Source organism: Cyprinodon tularosa, unplaced genomic scaffold (genome assembly GCF_016077235.1).
Source record: "Cyprinodon tularosa strain WSP-4 unplaced genomic scaffold, ASM1607723v1 ctg54, whole genome shotgun sequence".
Classification (NCBI taxonomy): Eukaryota; Metazoa; Chordata; class Actinopteri; order Cyprinodontiformes; family Cyprinodontidae; genus Cyprinodon; species Cyprinodon tularosa.
In genome coordinates, this window is record NW_024039274.1 from 456,313 (window position 1) to 473,508 (window position 17,196).

Sequence of the window (17,196 nt, forward strand, 5' to 3'; positions counted from 1 at the left end):
TCTATTTTGAATTTACAGCCCAAAACTCCATCAGCCACTACTGCTGTGTACATCCAAAAAAAAAAAAAACAAGGAGAAAAAAACACTTTCCTGGATTTTTATGTAAAACTTTTGGCATATAAACTCTTAAAATTGTTAAAATTGTACATTTCAGGTACAATTTTAGATTTGAAATTATAGCTAAAAAATATTTTCATATTTACAATAAGGATGTGGCTGATGATGCAGAGCTGTCCTCACATGAAGTCTTGAAAGTTGCAGTTAAACATGTACTGGTACTGAATTTGGAAAATGTACCAACAGAGAAGAGATCTGGAAATCTTTTAGAGCTGAAGAACCAGTAAATTAAAAATATTATTTTGCTATTAAAGGACTTATTAGTTGCAGCTCTGCTAATGGACACCAGGTCATTTTTTGTAGATTTTTCCCATAATTCCCCATTGGTAAAAATCTTTTACTCAAAATGAATTTCACTAAAATCTTTACTCATTTAATATAAAGGAATTTATGAGTTGCTTGACATTACAAGTGATTTAAGCATCTTATTTTCACAATCAAGGATTACTAAATGAGAATTATCTGTGTGTATTTATAGATCGGTAAGATTTAAAAGAACATTTTTCAGGTTTTTTTAAGACAGATTGAAACAGCTAATCTCCTGATAGGCCATAGGCTGAAGCCTGTATCGTTCAGGTTCGCTCCACCTATTTAGGGACTACTAAATGACAACTACAATAAAATCCTAAGTGCATTTTGAGCCCATAACCAAAAGTTCTCCAATCACTTTGCGCCAGTATTTTTACAGTAATTACTTAAAAGTGTAACTATATCGGTAGCCTGATCACACCGTTAATCTATGCTCGAATCAATCCGCCTAGCCGTTAGCCAATCAGAGCGCGTCCTTCAGGTACGCTCTTCCACTTCAGAAGCGGAAAGAGGAGTACAACAACAAACATGGCGGCCCCCATGGAGCAGAGCGTTCCCGTTGGATCAGACAGAAAACGCAAGAAAAATGTGGATTATATATGCATCACACACATATCATCGATGGACAAAGAACGGACACAGTTGTTCGTTGGAAGAAGCTGGTTGTATGTGGCCGTAAGTGGCTAGAAATTGACGGAATCGACCGCGCGTTGGCAGAGGCTGTATGTGTACACGATGAGTCCGCCAGAAATAACAATGACGATTCCACGTCAACCCTGGCTTGTTCAGAAGACTCTTTCTGGCTTCTTGGGGGGAAAAAACTTGGTTTTCATCCAACTTGTTATAGGCGTTTCATCGATAAGAAACGAATTGCCAGTGCTGAAAAACTAGCAGAAAAACGGGGAGCATGTGATGGTGACAACAATGGTTCTGATTCTGATCACGAGTCTTCCACAAACACGTCCACGACAAGCCGGCCATACTCTGCATAACGGTTGAGATCCACGACTAAATCATTGAGGTCTGGCAATGTACTACCTGCTGTCTGTATAATTTGCAAGAGGGCTGACCGCTTTGTGAAAGAAGGACACAAGACAAAGAAAGATAAATTGGTCCAAGCAGAAACTATAAATGCTGGTGAGTAGATCATTTGCAGATTGCATCTTTGTTTGTGGCTTATAACCAAAAGCAAAAGTTATACATATGTTGATTTAAAAAAATGCATGTGTAATTGGTGCCAGCCCAAGCCTGCTCTTTTCATTGTGAAGTAAGCTTATGAAGGCTATGTGTAGGGCCTCAAAAATAATAAAAGGCATTATTATGAACGTGAAGTGATGATAGGCAATTAATTCATTTGTCAAATAATGGTTAGATTTTAAATTTGTCACCCAACTACCAGTTCAGTCTCGTAAAACAGAGAAAAGGTATTTGATATTATTTGTTGGCAGCTGGTTTATGATTGAACTTTTTTAACTCTTTCTTTGCTAGGGAGTTTGGTTAAAGCAACTGAACTGCAAACGGATGAATCCATCCTCAAGGTTGTAAGTGGAAAAGATGCTACAAAGAATATACAAGATTTCTGGGGGCTACAACAAGTGATGAAAGGTAAATTTCAGATAATTCAAGTAGAATATTTGTGAAATACAAATACTTGAGAGTGAACCATATATTGATGGTAGGGTTACATTCTGGGGTTAAACATTTTTGAAAGTTGATTATTCTTACAAATGAAGCCCAGTTTATAGAGAAATTATATTGTAGTAAAAAATGTAGAATACACATTTGGATGCAGTTTTAAATAAAACATTTTAACCATAAATTTGTATGAAATGAGATATTCTATCAATGTTAATTTTAAGATTGAGTAAGCATTTTAACTCATCTGTATTTTGCATTGTTTCACACAGGATGCCAGAAGCCTGGGAGTATGCCACTGTGTACACAGAATGAATTTTGTGAATTTGGGCACAGTTGATTAAAAAACAAGAAATCTTCAGGATGAAAAAGCTCTCCTCCCTGTTCCAGAAAATGATACGAGAACACCATGGTCAAGGAAGTGACAGGTAATTATGATTCATTAATAGATTTTGATATTATTCACATCAGGGCTGCACAATGGTGCAGCAAGAAGGTCCTGTGTTCAAATCCAACCCTGGGTCTTTCTGCATGGAGTTTGCATGTTCTCCCTGAGCATGTGGGGGTTCTCTCCGGGTACTCCAGTTTCCTCCCACAGTCCAAAAACATGACTGTTAGGCTAATTGGCTTCTCTAAATTGTCCTTAGGTGTGAATGGTTGTTTGTCCTGTATGCCTCTGTGCTGCACTGCGACAGACTGGCGACCTGTCAGGGTGTACCCCTAGCCTGGGTGCCATTCCGAACTTAGTCCCGCCCACAAGGTTTGAGGTCGGGGAAGTTCGGTCTGGCTCTGCTCCATAGTAGCGCGAGTATTAAAGCCCACTGTCAGGCGATCCAATCAAATTGTCAGGGCGGGCTTTATACGATGATGGACAGATGATCAAGAGTAACGTTATCAACCACGTGACCAAAGCGCGCTTGGGTGACAACAACAATGGCTGCCGCTGGAGAGTTTGGGTGAGTAGATTCTGCTATTAGGTCTGTTCTAGAAGATATCGACAGCAAATTAATTTTAAAAGAGGAACAGAGAAACGCGATCAAGGCTCATCTTCTTATTCTAGGCGTGCAACTGCACGCTTTGATTTTTGTGGACAACAACTATACGTCGCTTAACATACGTCACGCACTCCGTTGCTCTTATTGGTTGTAGATCTATCCAATTGAGTGCAGAGGCATTTTTTTTCCTGGTTCGTTCAAAACACGCCCCATAATCACAGCTCTATGGAGCAGCATCAGACTCATATTCTGACTAGAATTGAGTCGGACTACGTCAGGCTAGTGTACCCCGCCTCTCGCCCAGTGAACGCTGGAGATAGGCACCAGAAACCCCCGCGACCCCATGAAGGATAAAGTGGGATGGATGGATTATTCACATCAGCATATATTTATTATTCCTTGTCAATTTTTCACAGATCAGATCTTCTGAAGAAAAGACTGAGGCAAGACTTTTCCCAACTAAATTTCTACAAGCCTCGGAGGAAAAACCTGAGTGAAATGGTATTTACACAAGCTACAGGACTTCTCAACAAGGGTTCATCAACTGAAACTGAGTCATCAGGATCGCAAGAGACTTTGTCGAGTGGTGGAGAGACAGTTCAGAAAAGTGGTACATATGCAGCACAATGAGGCTGTACCAGAACCATTTATAGTGCAGGTATAACTCTTAAACAAGCAGTTAAGAGTGCCCCTAACATCAGTGCCAATTGGCCTCCTACATCTGAGGATCTAAATATTTCCTCAGCTAGAAAGATTGTGCCAATTGAACTGTATAATTCACTTGCTTGGTGCATAGGTGTAAGTGATGAGTTGACATTATCTAAGAAGGTTAATGTTAATTTTAATAAAAGTAATTGTTTAAAAACAGAAATGTCTTTGTGCCTAGTTTTCATTGTTCAAATTTTAGCTGTGTTTCAGTGATTTCCTAAAATTTTGCGTCCAATATTGTAACTGGTCTGCTAGGTGATAAAATTCACACCACTTTTCATAATAATTAGTTAACCAGACACAAAAGGATATCTTGCTATTAGAGTTTTTCAATTGAAAATTCAAAGAATTGCAGTTTTCATGTGCAATAAAGATATATTTTGGGAGATTGTGAAATTGTTAAAAAGTGTATTTTTTCATTTAGAATAACTCCTTACTTAAAGCACGCAGGACATTGCCGCTATATAAGCTCTGAGTAAGTATGAATCTCTGTGGGAATCTAAATTCTGAGTCTGATAGCCTTAATAATAAAAAAGTTACAAGGGTTTGAAAATGGTAGAAGACCCAAATTTGTCACTTTTTTGGGTAAACTGCCACCTTTGGCACCCATTTTCTCAAATACTGGCAGGTATCCCATGGAGAACTTTTTTTCCCAGCTCGAGTACATATTTAAGATTGGAAAACTGCTATCGAAAAGTAGTCCCCAGGTTAGTGGAGTGAAATCCTATTTCTAGCCTCATTTTGAGCTTCAGCCTATGACCTATGAGTGTCCTGTTCTCTTACAGCCTAAATTATCCAAACATCCTTGCAGTACTTTTAAATAAGATCTCACATCTCTGCCTGCTGGGACTTCACAGGTAACACCTTAGGGATAACAAACAAAGGAATGTTGATTTCTATGAGCTAACGCTTTGACTTTTAGAGCAAGTAACAAGATTATGATTTGTACCAGGGATTCAAATGATCAATTAATAAATCAATCAAAGTTGATAGATCTTCGCAATCGACTAACTATTAATTAATTAGCATTTTCTTGAAAACCAGAGTTTTCCCTCGATCAAGAGGTTCTTTCAAAATTCTATCCATTTGATTGGACTAAGCTACTGAGCAAAGCAGAATGAGCACAAACTAGCAAAGCTAAGATTTGCAACAGAAATGCGCCATACTTTATAGATATTTTTTGGAAAAACTAAAAAGAAAAACAAACATAACTTTCCTTGTAATATGATAAATAAACATGCACAGTTCAAAACATATTTGTGTTTTAAGGACCTAGCTTATTTAAAGTGTTACCGGAGGCTATGCTTTGCTTAATGATAGATAGCTTCACTGTACTTACTGTCCCTCAATGAGCCAGGTGCACTTGGTCTTGTACTGATAGTTTCCTGGACCATCCGTCAGGTGACCAGACGGCCCGGTAAGCCTGAAGGAGAGACATGAAGAAAATGAGATAAATCCACAAATATTGATGTGCAAATTTAAACAAAAACCTTTTAAATTCAATACAAAAAAAAAACAGACAAGAAGTAATACAATGGTAAATAGTGGTATTTCCATAGTTTCACAAATAAGTAAATATTGCATCACAATACAACCTAAAAAAAAAAAAAAAAAGCCCTGTTGCACAAGAGTTAGTCAATCAATCACAGAGAGCTGGTAAACACTAACTTCTGCTGCTTTACGTCACTTTAGGCAGGGAGCAACAGCGTCTGATGACTATGTAAGTTGGTAATGCTGTTAATAGTCCAGAATAGCCTGTTGTTGCCTGGTGCTTCATGTCTTGATTATACAGCAGCAACAGACAGGAGCTCACCAACACCAGAGAGTAAGAGTATCACTAATGATGTAGGTCTCAGGGCACAGCAAGTCTGCCAACACACCCAGACGGTTGTTTTCCACAACACTGTCACCTTAAAGTCTGCAGAGAAAGCTGCACACGCCTTGGCTCCTTAGCTAAAGGAGCCGGTCAAAGATTAAATCTATTACGTCGGAAACCAGATTGTATTCTTACAGTTTTACAAGACTTATAAAAACAGAGTGCTTCTGGAGAGCAAAAAACTCATAGGTCCCAGATTTGATTATATTTGTTATTTGTATCTAAGTAACAAGTGTGCTGCAAGCTTTTGTTTTAGAGAAAACTTCCTCCCTGAACTACCCAAAGTTTATCACAGGTTTGTTTTCACTGGCTTACATTTCTGCGTAGGCAACCTTTCAGTTAACATCATGTATACCGCTTAATAAAGTTTATATATTTCTGTGAAACCTTTATAAGTTTGACATTTCAGTGCTTGCATTTTCAATGTTTGACTTTTCAGTTTAAAAATGTAAAGTGTTTAGTTTTTCCAATGCTAAATCTGACATTGATGTTAGACTAAATCAATGTTTATTGTCATTTTGTGTGTATACAAAATGAAATTTCATTTTTGTACAGTTTTAAGACAGTGAATGAGCAGCAGTTTAGTAGTGAAATGAACATTTCTATTTCATAAAGTGCAGTAGTGATCAAATGTAAACATTGTGGGAGATAAACATGGTGCAAAACGCATTGATACGGAAGTTCAGAGCATTTCAAGACAAATATATTGGGTGGAAATATGCAGCATTTTGGTTTGGCGTCATCAGTGTGATGCAGAGTCAGTGACCTGATTTAGAGGTGGGGGTTTTTTTTGTTTTTCTTTGAAAAGTTCAGCAGTCTGATGGCAGAATCTGCTTGACCTGCTGTTGCTATGATGTCAATGCAAGCTATCGTGGATTAGCTCTACAGGATTGTGTCATTAACTCTGCAGCAACCCCTCTCACTCAGCATGCATGTTGAGACAGTGGAGAGAAAATTTCCCTTAAACAGAAGAAACCTCACAACCAGGCTCAGTGTGAGGAGCCTTCTGCTGAGGCCGACTAAGGGTTTGAATGGCCACACAAAAGAAACAAAGGAGCACTGGTCCAGGTGTCACATCTTAGAGGAAAGTAAGAGGTCAATGGCAGCAGTAGAAGCTTTAATGGCTTAATTCAGGAGCTGATAATGGTCCAACAGATTAATTATTTTATTTAAAAATACTTTACTTTTGCAGGCTAAAGTAAAACCAACCCCTCAAAGATTCTGCTAGGCAAAGGAACTCTACTGAGTCCTATGATGCCCTTGTCTTTTCATACCATAAACATTAAAATTGAATATGAATTTGGGAATTTAGTCATTTTATTTGGTTTAGAATGGAATGTTAATATCTTCCAGTGGTCTGTACCCAATATGAAAGCTCTGCGTTAGGATTATTCCAAACTTTTAACAGCATGACCCAAAAATCCCCTGAATGACGCCTTGTTCATCTTTGAAGCCCATAAATTCAGCACGTCAGCACTATAAACAACGATGTTTATGAAATTTTATGATATGGCAGTAAACATTCAGCAAAAAACAAATTTTACATGTTTGTTGTGGCAGTGGAAGGAGAGTGGATCTTTATATATCTGTTTTTACCTGCATGTCCTTTTGGAAATCTAAATGCTATTAAGCAACAGTTAATTAAATAGAGGAATCAATACAGAGCTATTACACAACAGAGGTCATTTCAGTGCAGTGAAACAAGAAATTCAGAATTAGTAAGCTGCACACACACATAGACTGTAACACACATACACACATATATATACAAAGTTACTCTCAAAACTTTTTTTCTTAAGAAAACCAAAGTACGGATCTCTGCAACAGCTTTAAAAGCAGGAGCTTCCCTTTTACATGCAACATCCCATCTCCCTCTAAAGTCCTTTTTAAGCATCTCTAATGAAGACGGCTGCCTTGATGACAGGTCCCTTCTGCAAACACTGCCAGCCATCAGTCCCACCAGGTTTTAAACACAATCATTATTTAGATAAGGGCTGTGTGATTTTTACTAAAAAGATAATTGAAATTTATTTCAAACAATATTGTGATTTTGTTTAGATTTTTAGCTTGTGCATGTTTAGCTCCAGGCTTTATTTTGGGGCTTTGAGTGCTCTCTTCAAAACTTGCCAAAACGCCATTAAAAAAGCATTTCACTGTGAAAAGTGCTGCTCTAGCTCACTTGCATGGATCTGGAGGCTAGCTACAACTCCCATCTTCTCTTCTTTGTGCCAGTACCCAACATTAAGTCTATTTCTGCCACTTGAAAGGGCTGGAGTGAGAAAGTTGGTGTCTTACTCAAGTTGTAACAAAATGTAACATGACCAAAGGTCTAGTGTCTCTGTGTTTTGAAAACTTTATTGAGTATATATTGCATACACAATCAATTAACCAACCTCAGTTTAGATCTCGGCTAATATTTATATGTATATTTGTATTTTTTGTTTAAAGACACTGACCTGCTGCACATTTATTTTAATATTTTGCAATAATATGTAGTTTTTCTTCCCATATTTTCCTAAAACTGTCCCATTTTACGGTCTCCTATTCACTGTTCTTTTATTCTAAACCTACCTGTGAATATTCTTGCTTCTGCTTTAATTTGCCATCACTTATCTGTTGCTCCATTTTGACTTCCCCAAGAAGGGAGAATAAATAAAAATATTTCTGTTATATTCTAAGTCTGAGCCAGTAGGAAATTCCACATAAAAAAACCTGCCATATGTAGCCCTTTCTGCTAGCACTTATGTTTACTTTTGAGTTTATGAGCAGCCTAGTGTCTGTCTGATCAAAATAAAAATTCTTAATCAATCTTTAATTAACAGTAAAAAAAATAAAACAACTGAAGTACCAAATGTTAAATATCCACAGAACGAAAAAAAAAAATGAGCAGATGTTTATATTCTGCGGGGAGATGGATACAAGGAAAGCCAAATATTTAGACAGGCATTGAAACGGCAGCCCATTCTAATGAGAAAAGCTTCCCTGCAGCAGAGACAAGAGCTCTATAAATGACAGTGTTGCAATGATGAGAGCAGAGTAAACATCAAGCCTCATTCAAAAGCAACAAGGCCCCAGTTCAGTCGCCCTGCATGGAGAAGGGAGCAAAAAGGACAGCGCAAAAACAGTTATTAGGAACTAGAGTTTCTGAAGATCAAGTGAAAAAAGGGTTGAATGTAAAGGATATTATTAACAAATACACAAGGTTTTTAGCTCACTGGTAAAATAAAGAGCACTGGTTTACTAATTGGGCATTTTATACATTTCTTTTTTTTATTCTAAATTTGGTCCGTTTCAGTCCTCCTTTAGAGAACATAAAACTAGGTGTTTTTTTTCTCCATTTGGTTTAAAAAGTATTTTGTAATATCATCTAGGGAACTATGAACCTTTAAATCAGATTTAAAATGCTATGAAACTCTCCACTTATCTTCAACTAACTTTAAAGGCAATTTCCCCATCTGTCTAAATGAAAAATCTCTCCAACAATAATTTATGCACACTATATAGCTTTAATGCACAAACTTGCCATTCTGTTGCTGTTTATGCAGGTAGAGTCATTCTACTATCCCACCGAGAAGTTTGTCAAAAACACCTGGGGCTCCTCCTCTGAACAGGACCTCAAACACTTCCACATCTGTTAATTTTCACAGCACAGGTTCAATTACAACCTACGAGTATAAACATGTCAATGTGGATCTGTTCTGAATGAACCCTGGTGCAAGTAAACAAACATCGTTATCAAATCATTTTATTTGTCCCCAATAAAAACAGGACAAAGTTGATTTTTTTTAATTAGTTGGGAGAAATGTTCCCTCTAAGGAGTACGCTTTGCAACGGCACACAGCTAGCGCATTTTCAATGTACAAGAAAATCTATACAGCGCACAAAATAAAATCCAACTAACTAAATCATACAGACCAGTACTTTTTTTACTGCATCATTGTGAAATACATTTAAGAATTGTATTTGGATGAACATGTTCAATAAAACTGGAGTGTACTTCAAAAAAAGTTCAGCAACTATCCTAATTCAGGTCATCCAAATAAATAATCCAGCATTGAGAAGAATATGTGGCGACCCAAATTATTTATCAATCTAGGCTTCCAGAACAATTCAGCTCAGCAGTTTTTAACGGCCCTGCTGTCCAACAAGCTCACAGCTGAAGTCGCACCTGTTCACCGTGCAGTGCAATGCTTCATGTGTCTCTTTTTTTCTAAATTCAAGTATGTGATGAAGAAAAAACGCCAACAGGAATCATTTTGAGATATGGTGGCAACAGCGCTTAGATGTGAGGAGCTAAAGGAGATCTCACAGCTAGTGGATATGCGTGCTACATTAAAAGCATCCAGTGCTGATTGTGACAGATGATTTGGTTTAATAAATCAAATCAAAAAAGCATTAAGAACACTCTTAAGGTGGCATATCTGGACAACTATTGGAGATGAAAAATAAGTTATTAGTTTTTTCAGTTTAAGCGGGCCAAATAACTTCAATTAAAATTAAACTAATGAAAACTGCTTATTCTTTTAATACACCATGTAACGTGCTATGATCCCAGGTTTATATTAGTTTTGTGGCTCAGCGGTCCTCAGTTAACTCAGGGAGCTATATATGTGCAAAAACATGAAAATCAGAGGGAACTATGGTTGGGACCTTTTTTTTTTTTTTTTATCTGAACACATTTTAAACCTGCAACTTCGAGCAGGCAAGCATAGAAACAATCCTAGAAAATGTTGGTGCCTTAAAGTTTAAAAATGGAAACTAAGGATTTGAAGACTGTTATTAGCTTCCAGAAACCCAACAGTGACAGGCTACCTAAAACATGAAACTGAAAACAGACCTTAGAGGAAAAGGCACCAAACTGGTACATCGCTACACAATGATTGCATCAGAAAGCCCAAGAGCTAGTGCCCATATGTAAACACACACCAGATGCTAACACTGGCTCTATGTCAAACAGACAAGGAACTGATTCATGAAATGTGTCCCTCTGCAGAAGAACAGCGGCCTGAGATTTCAATGCCACTAATAGAGAACTCTATAAAATCCCCTCACACTAATAAAATATCATTGCTTGCCTTTCGGTTGTTTTTGTGAACCATGAGGAATAAAGTCGACTTTTGTTCTTATAATTTATAATTTAATCTGATCCGTCTATGGGTATCAACGCTACATATAACCACTATGGACACAATTTGGAGTAAAACTAATAAAAGTAACACAGGAAACAACCTGAATATTTTCTAAGAGGTGCGATTTCCTGAGTTTTATTCCTTAAGAACCATAACAATTAAACTTGATACTGATTTAAACCCCTGCAGTAGGGTGTTTTATAAATCAGTGTAAAGCATTTAGAGATGCAGTGTTTGTTTGATAAGCAGAGATTCAGACCAATAGGCTCCATGAAAAAAAAAACGGTTATAAATCAACTAATTAAAGCTAGCAGAAAAGATCAGAAATAAAGGAAGTATTGTTCTAGATAAGGTTCTAATTCATTGTTAATTTAAAAGCCTCTCTCATGCTTTTGTGCAGCCAGTTGAATTCATAAATCCTAGTCAGACAGCGAGCTTCAACTTTCCTCGTCAGAATTTAGACTTCAAGTGTCTGTTTCAATTATGATGATAATTAGAAATCCACCGATCTGATAACCAGATCAGATATTGGATTGTAAGATGCCAATCTGGTTGATTTTTATTTATTTTTTCCCTAAATGAACACAGCAATAAGTACAGCAATCCAACCACTTCAATTCTATGTTTCCAGTGCCGATTACATGATCATGCAGAACACACACAGCAGCTCCTGATTATTTAAATCTGTGTTAATTTGTCATCTTTATTTAATTAAACAATTTTTATGGCATTACTGATTCCTTCACTTCCATGGTAACAAATACAGTTAATTCATTCAACAGTGGTATTGGATCAATATCAGTGTCTGATTGAAAAAATAAAAGAACTTTATCTTTAATCATAATGAACTATATGAAATGCTAAATCTGTCTGATCGTGGCACAGAATGGTTAAAGTGAATATTAAAACAATGTCAAGCATCTAGTAGAGCATGCTGCATATCTACACACATTCATTATAATCGTAATAAGTTTAAAATTAATATCATGAAATTTAAAAATTCCCTTTATTAAATAAAAAAAAACACTGTCTGCTTCCGGTTAGCACATGAAGCTAAGTGAAGGCTAACTCAATCTACTATCTTTAGGGATAGAAAACTGGAGACAGTCTAGTGTTGTTAACTTGGTGACACTGGGTGTGTTCCATTTCAGTCGCTGCGTCCTCCAGGGACCCGGTCAATCTGGACCAGATCATTTGAGGTCGGTAAAAATAAGGACGCCGGAAAAGTTTTGGCAATGGATTCAAACAGTCCAGCTTTCTCCATCCCTACAGCTCTGTCACCCCGTAACTGTAACAGTTGACACACAAAGCAGGCAAATAATGGAAGCCGAACTTCTCACTACTGTTCTCGGTGCTAATAACATTTTCAAGGAACTTCAGCAGCATTACCTTCATCAATTATATAATATGTATGGTCTCCACACTGCATAGACATTAGAACCAAAGCCATTTGCACAGGGACTGACGTTTTTTTAAGCCAAACATATCTGCCACATATCTGACTCAGTAACCATTTAGAACAACTAAAGTTCAGATAGAACTATTCGCATGCTTGTACTATATTAAACTGCACTTGCAATATTCACCACTTTTGATTTGAAAAAGCTTCTTGGATGGGAGGCGAAACGTCTTCAAAACTTGGAAACAAAGTCCAGTGGATTGTTTTTAATATTCTTTTTTGGAATATTTCCCTTTTCCTCTGAGCACGGACAAGCCGGCTTGCTTGGACGCGCAATGAATCATGGGATATCCAGGCTACATAGGACACGCCGGACCTGTACTTCAAAACGGGAAAAAAGAAGGCTGCATTTGACGGCCACATAATGAGGAGTCTTCCAACCCGAACAGGCCTCGGCGCCGCGCTGTGATGTAATAAGCCACAGAATCTGGCCTTGGGAGGACGCAGCCCCTGAATCCAAACTCAGCATTTGTCTCCACATCTAATGACTTTTCAGACCCATCTAGCAACTTTTGTCTCAAAGAAGTGATTAGTGAAAAATCTCTTCATTCCTCCATTTTTGGTCATTTTAGCATCCTCAAATCCAGTCTTCAAGAGCTACTATCCTGCAACTTTTTGATGCACCACATTTTTAACACACCTAAATCCAATGAGTGGCTCATTACCAAGCCTCTGCTGGGCTAAATGAGGAGATTGAGCCTTTCGATTCAGATGTGTTAGAGAAGAGATGGATAAAAAAGTTACAGGATGGTAACCCTTGAGGACTGGACTTGAGCACCCTGAGCTATCTGAAAGCCTTGCATATCAGGGCGAAGAGAGCAGACCTGCTCCGCTTTCCCACAGCTAATGTACGACAAAACCTTAAAGTTAATATGTTTCCGGATGGGTTCACAAAGCAGGATATAAATATAATTCTAATATAGTATTCACTCTGGTCTTTTTTTCTCTGAAACTTTAGAATCACTGATTTACCTCCTGATGCAGTCTGGATTCAGGCAACGGATAAAAATTCATACATGATTTCATACAGCAAGTTTAACATATGTTGCATTTTAAACAACATTTTAATGACTGTGGCGTAGTTAATTATTGTAGTTTTGTTTCACTTACGCTTCCAGAGGATACCTAATCTAAATCTATGGTCGATCATAACGGAAAGGCAACACCAGGCTGTTTTTGCAATGTTTTTGTTAAAATTTAAACATTTGTAGATGTAGAGAAAAAAAAAAAAACATAAGTAATGCGCAGAAACTTTCTTGACATGCTGTTTGGCAAAAGTAAAGTACTTTTAAACATGTGGAAATGTGTTAGATTACATTACAAATTGTTGCTTTGATGCATTTTAGAAATTTTTTTATTAATTTTGACATCTTGTTCCTTATGACACCTATATCTGATTTGATGCATATAATACAGAAAAAAATATATATTTTGTCCTAAAGAGACTACACCTAGTATTGACAAGAAATTTTATAAGAATAGTTGATCCGAAACAGATTGATGAATCTTTAAAGGGTCTCTACAAAACAATTCAATTAGCCACATGTCAAGGCTGTTTACACAGATTTTACACCAATAACCAGGTCTCTGTGATATTGCCCCATAGCGACACAACAATATGACTCAAACTTGAGTGTATCAGAGCACCGGTCGTGTTTTATATTGTCGAAAACCTAAACCAACCTATCCAAAAGGTGCCTAACTTTAGAATATATGTTGAAATGCCTCCAGCAGCTGGTTGGGATTTCTTTTCTTATTCCATGACCAACTGCTGAGCACACAAAACACAACACGGCTTATGAAAGTCCAACTTTACAGCATAAGTAGACGGCAGTGTGCTGAGATGGCATCACGAGAAGTAACACATTAAACCAGGCAATAAAATCCCTTGACTTCTTTAAAGGCATTTGTCCAAACTGAGAATACAGCTTATAGAGAGAACTCAACTATTTGCATCATCTGGGCTGGATGTTCACACAGGCATAAACCTGCCAGGAATATGAATTATGAGATCAAGTGATGTAGATTTTCATAACAGTTAAAGAACAACCAGAGGGAAGCAAAAAAAGACGCCAAAATGGGACACATCCTACTGTGTCTTGTACTTCCTGCTGTATTTTTTACTTGAATTCGAAGCTTTTTCCACAGAAAAGTGGCTTCATCAGCATCTGAATATGTGTTCCCCTCCATTTAAATCAATATTGCAAAAAATGTACATCCTTGAATTTTAAATGTTTCAGTTTCAGGAAGTTTCTCACACCAATACTGTGCCTTAAAAAGAGTTATTAATAACTTTATTAGGTTTTGACCACAAACTTTAATGGGTTTTAAAGGAGTTTTATGAAACAGGGCAAATAATAACAGACTTTAGGGAATAGGAATTCTGAAGAGTGACAAAAGTGTTTTTCTGTTTGACAATTCTTTTAAAATTTAAACCTTTCCATAAAAATCTATCCCCCCTTAATTCGGTCAACATTAATATCATCTTTCTCTGGCGTTACAAATGCTAATTACTTCCGGGTGCTTCCTCATGCCCTTGCTACATCTAGAAACCAAATTTTTTTCTTTACAAAATGATTAAGATCAGTCAGGAAAAGACCAAAAAAAAATAAAAAATCTAAGGTAACCTTGGAACATAGGCTACGTGCACACTGCAGCCTGAAGTGACCCAAATCCGATTTTTTTTGCCATGCGACCTGTATCCGAGGTTTTCATGGCTGTCTGAACAACACAGATCCGATTTTTCCCAATGCGACCCAGGCCACTTGGTGGTCCTGAATCCAATACGAATCGGATCTCTTCAAAATGCAACCTTGTGTCTGAACGGCCAGGCCGCATCCATCCGACCTTAATGTCATTAATATCAGACAGTGGTCACTCTTCCTTCTTCTTGCTACACAGAAGTGGCAAGAAAAACAACAACAATAGTGGATAATAATGCGGAGAGAAGTATTTAGGTTTAACCATCTTGAAAAGATTGAAGTTTTAAGGTTTGGAAAGATCACTAGACGTGCTCCGGCACAACAATCCATGTTTACTTCCGTAAGCACAGAGCATGCTGGCCTGCGATGACATTGCCTCCTCTACTGTGCATTCGGGACACTTAGGTTGTATGAATGCAAACAGAGGTTGCTTTGGAGGAGCTGCAGAGATTCACAGATCAGGTGAGCTAACATTTCCATTAGTCTGCATTTGGAAAAAAATAAATACACATAAGGTCAGGATGGAGGAGAAAGAAGAGGAAAAACATGAGACGTTGGCACTGAAGTTCTCTGAACATGTGGAGGAAGGTTCTCTGGTCAAATGGGACCAAATGACCAAACACTAACTGTAGTAAGGAGCTCTGAGCTGGAGGAATAAACGAGTTATTGGTTGATAGAAAGATGGATAAAGCCTAATAAAAGGCAACCTTGGAAAAAAAGGATGCAGACTTGAGAATGGGATGGAGATAAAGAAGAAATTGTGGCAATACTCTGTCTGATGAGACTAGAGGATGAACTTTTGTGGAAAGAATCAACAAGGATGTGACTCCAGATGTGCAAAAATAAAAAGATATAAAGTTTGAGGCTATAATTGTATAAAGTTCTGTTAATTCTAGTGCAAGAGACCAGGTAGTTGTGTTTAAATAGTGAAGTTAGTTTTACATCACTTCTCTTTCATAACGTCGGTAGGAACCATTAATAAACCAGTCACTGTATGACAGACAGCAGTGTTTTACATTTCATTGGAGCTCAGCTCCACTGGACTTTTATAAGAGCAAACTGCTCCTGTGTTCACCGTGAGCCGGCCTTAGAGATAAAAGCAGCTTTGTCTGGTGATCTGTGTACCTGAATCGCCCTCCGCAGTGCTGGCATTGGTCCCCAACCCAGCCGGGGAAACACAAACAGCTGCCCGTGGCGTTGTTACACTGCCCATTCATGCACGGTTTGTCGCATTCCTTTGCCTCGGTGAAAGCCGGCAGCCCGGAGAGGAGCACGACGGCCGAGAGCAGCAGCGCAGTTGTAAGCATCAACAACCTCCTGCCGGGGCCGGAGCCGGAGCCCGAGCAGGCCCAGCGCGTCTCCCCGTACATTCTGTCACAAAAGATGGCTGCTGGATTCAAGCGGTCCGCCGCTTCGGGGGAGAGCCACCCGGGGAGCCGTCAGCCAGCGGGGACCCTTCTTATCGACGCGGTTGTATCGTTTCCCTGGAGGACGTAGGGAGGTTCTTGGCTGAAGAAAAGCTTCGCTGGTTACTTAGTTTCCATCACTGAGTGGCTGTTTCCCAGCGCCGCACTGAGCCGCATACAGACGTCTAGAAGTGACGTCATGCCGCAGCGTCCGAGCCATTAGACCTTTATTTTGAAAGCGGCTAATAAATCCCCATTGCTCAAATAATAATTAGTTTAACGGGAATTTATTTGCTTGTCTATTTATCTTTTTTTTCTCTTTCATAACTTTTTCTTCCTCATGGACGATCAACCGATATACATGCCGCAGCGTCCGAGCCATTAGACCTTTATTTTGAAGGCGGCTAATAAATCCCCATTGCTCACATAATAATTAGTTTAACGGGAACTTATTTCCTTCTCTATTTATGTTTTTTTCTCTTTCATAACTTTTTCTTCCTCATGGACGATCAACCGATATACAATAAAAAATAAAAGTAGAATGTATTTAAACCAGCTAAATAAAGCTATGCAAATCCATTAAAAGAATGCTAAAAAATAAATTAAAATTAGGAAAATTTGTGATATATTTAATTTACTAGGTTTTTAATAATTTTATTTATTTTCATATCAACAAATAATGGAGTAATATTTTTTTTTCTCTATTATATTTATTTTTTGTTTATTGTTGCATGTATGTTTCTTTTATTCGTATTTATGCCTTAAATTTTGGATCTATGAGTAAAAGAGAAATATTATAACAGAGAAAATAACTATAAAGGACAGAAAAAAACTGAATGTGGAACATCAAATACATTTCT

At 37.8% G+C, this 17,196-nt stretch overlaps 1 protein-coding gene and 1 long non-coding RNA gene across 4 annotated transcripts in view; one reads left to right on the forward strand and one right to left on the reverse strand.

Moving 5' to 3' along the window:
* Positions 1-16,527, reverse strand: part of atrn (attractin) — a 192,218-nt gene extending 175,691 nt beyond the window's left edge. For 2 of the 3 annotated variants that reach the window (XR_005282435.1, XR_005282434.1), the window contains exons 1-2: positions 16,056-16,526; positions 5,104-5,187 (exon numbers count right to left, since the gene is read on the reverse strand). Coding sequence is in view for 1 of the 3 variants with exons in the window: in XM_038304648.1 (XP_038160576.1) it covers positions 5,104-5,187; positions 16,056-16,300 (329 nt within the window). In the remaining 2 variants the exon portion in view is untranslated. Of the gene's footprint in view, positions 1-5,103; positions 5,188-16,055 lie in introns of all 3 variants that reach the window. The other variant, XM_038304648.1, reaches the window with a different exon arrangement.
* On the forward strand, positions 745-4,155 carry LOC119796218. Its single transcript, XR_005282436.1, has 4 exons — positions 745-1,563; positions 1,915-2,031; positions 2,334-2,489; positions 3,473-4,155. It is a non-coding gene; the product is annotated as an uncharacterized LOC119796218 (long non-coding RNA).
* Positions 16,528-17,196: the final 669 nt, after the last annotated feature.